The 2,579-nt window shown below is 43.5% G+C and overlaps 1 protein-coding gene across 2 annotated transcripts; it reads left to right on the forward strand.

Annotated features, from left to right (window-relative positions):
- The first annotated feature begins 6 nt into the window (after positions 1-6).
- Positions 7-2,573, forward strand: LOC119344614. Of its 2 annotated transcripts, XM_037615001.1 has the most exons (4): positions 7-1,068; positions 1,239-1,331; positions 1,937-2,040; positions 2,149-2,573. In XM_037615001.1, exons 1-2 carry the CDS (start codon positions 105-107, stop codon positions 1,250-1,252), a joined length of 978 nt encoding a protein of 325 aa, XP_037470898.1. In that variant the 5' UTR covers positions 7-104; the 3' UTR covers positions 1,253-1,331; positions 1,937-2,040; positions 2,149-2,573. The 2 variants fall into 2 exon arrangements, with proteins under 2 accessions (XP_037470898.1, XP_037470899.1); XM_037615002.1 differs by lacking the exons at positions 1,937-2,040; positions 2,149-2,573 and adding an exon at positions 1,666-1,930.
- Positions 2,574-2,579: the final 6 nt, after the last annotated feature.

A 2,579-nucleotide genomic window follows, 5' to 3' on the forward strand; every position in this document is an offset into this window, starting at 1 on the left:
GGCAACATACAGGAGAGGGGGATATAATAACAGCAGCGGCAACAGAAGGACTCCTGCTCTTGCCTCCCCAGCTACAAGAGTTGCAGATTTTAGATTGCAAAAAGATGAGCTTGCTCTCTGGCCCACTGCATAACAACGACCAGCAATCGGCAGCGGGAGAAGTAAGGGGAGGGGGGCTCCAGCGTCTCTGCTCCCTTCGCGTCTTGTATGTTATATGTTGCGACGAGTTCCTCTCTTCCTATTCCTCCCGGCCATCATCTTGTTTCCCTTTCCCGGCATGCCTGCAAGACTTCACTCTAAGCTGCGTGAGATACATGGAGACGCTGCAACTCCTCTCAAACCTCACCTCTCTCACTAAATTATTCTTGAATATGTGGGGAGCTTCAAGAGATGAGGGCCTATGGCCTCTTCTAGCCAATGGCAGCCTAACAAAACTAACCGTCTACACTACTACTCCTACCTCCGATTTCTTTGCTGGTTCCGGTCCGTCAGACCCACATGACAGAGAGGTTTTTTCCCGTTCCTCTAAGCTCTTCGATCTGAGTACGGAGAACAACACAGGAGTCCTTGATGTTTCCATCTGCAGCCTCCTCTCTGCTACCCTCACCAGATTAGAGTTCGGTTTTGACAAGGAGATAGAGCGCTTGGCAGAGGAGCAAGAGGAGGCCCTTCAGCTTCTGACCTCTCTTGAGAGGATCCGTTTTCACGGGGGGAACAAGCTGCAGCGCCTCCCTGCAGGGCTAGACAAGCTTATCAACCTCAAGCAATTAGTGATATGCGCGTGTTCAGCCATCAGGTCGCTGCCCAGCCTTCCGATCTCTCTGCGGAAATTGGAGATGGAACGTTGTGCTGCCATCAAGTCGCTGCCGAACAGCCTCCCGAGTTCTCTGGAAATACTGATGATTATCGAGTGTGATGCCATCAAGTCGCTGCCCAAGGATGGCCTTCCAAGTTCAATGCGAGTGTTAGATGTCCATGATGGCAACAGTAAAGAGCTCAAAAGGGAGTGCCGCAATCTGAATTATCTGATAGGAACCATCCCTATTGTCAGAACCTACTCAATCCAAGGTACATAACAAACACTTCCCTCTATCTTTGTACTCATTCCCAGTTCCATCCTCTGCCTACTCGATTCTCAACTTCGTAGCCATTTCCTTTTGTTTCGTTTGATTCATATCGCAGTTAACTGCTATATTTCATCTAATAAGACGACTGGGTTGTTTTAATCTACTTCGCAGGGTTCTTCTACTAGCTTCCTACAATTCCGAGCAAGGTTACCAGCGCAAGCATGATGGTCTGAGTTTGTTTCTCCCATCCTTCACGTAAAACTGGTTAGTACATGCATAATTAATCACCCTGTGGTGCTGTATTTCCCGTCCACTGTTTGCAAATGAAAAAACACACATTGTTTCCTGATCTGCATTTTGTTGTTTTGATTTTCTCGGACATTTTTCGCTTCATGTATACGTTATAGGCTGCTGAATGTTAGAGTCTAACTTGCAAAAAACATACTCCTTGTTATGTGTACATCCCCAGTTCTCCACCATTAGTTACCTTGTTTTTTTTTCGTTATCCCATACACCACAAATCATTAATTCTTGCGCAGGTTTGGTTTCTGTTATTATTGCATTAGTCTGAATGGTGCGTGTTTTTAATACTATTCAGGTTCAGCCATGAAGTTGTAAATTCTTCTGTCGTTGTACAATTCTCTGCATTGACACACTGTTCCAACATCAAAGCCTTGGGTGGCACTTCCCTCTCAGCAGAAACTAATAAATATGGCACGTGTATTTTTCGTAGAAACTAATGCATAGTATTTACCTTGCTTCTTTCTAATCCCATGTGTCAAGTCAAATTTTCTTCATTTGGTTTACCTGATTACTGCACAATCTCAAGTCTGATCAAAATGTTTATTCTATTTACTATATATATGCAGGGCTCCATCTTGGAGTTGTACATTCTTCCAGCTTTGTAAAGTTCTCTCCACACATGCACGTGCAGGTGGCACATGAGGGTCTAGTATGAAAACCCAAAAATCTGGTTAGTATGTGTAACCAATCTGTTCATTGTATAGCTAATACCATTTCAAAGTCTTTGTCTCTCCCTAGATAAAATTTGTGATGTACTCAACAAAGTTTTTCTTGATAGATGTGGCCTGTGGCATAACCTGGGGAATCAACACAATTCAGTACGCACATGATTGTGAAGGTATAACCCTTTCGTGCCCACGGAAGGTTTCATGATTGCCTTAGCTATGCTAGATTGTATTCAATGTGCAATTGTCAAACTCTTATTTCCTCATGAGACCTAGGTTAGAGAAATTACTGCATTCTTGCTAAGTTGGCAGTCTAGCTGTTGAGCTCGCTTATAATTTCTGAATTCATTGCCATACTGAATTAAATAACATAAGAGAGTTTTCAGCTGATACATATGTAGCCGTGAAGGTAGAGAACACCTGTTGTTGGGTGATGGATGAACATTGATTGAGCAAAAAGGCCCGAGCTTGCTAAATTTTATTCATAGAACCTCCCAATTTAAGTATGGTGAAGGTGATTTCATTCTCTTGTTCTGGAGTATTT

Source organism: Triticum dicoccoides, unplaced genomic scaffold (genome assembly GCF_002162155.2).
Source record: "Triticum dicoccoides isolate Atlit2015 ecotype Zavitan unplaced genomic scaffold, WEW_v2.0 scaffold175961, whole genome shotgun sequence".
Classification (NCBI taxonomy): domain Eukaryota; kingdom Viridiplantae; phylum Streptophyta; class Magnoliopsida; order Poales; family Poaceae; genus Triticum; species Triticum dicoccoides.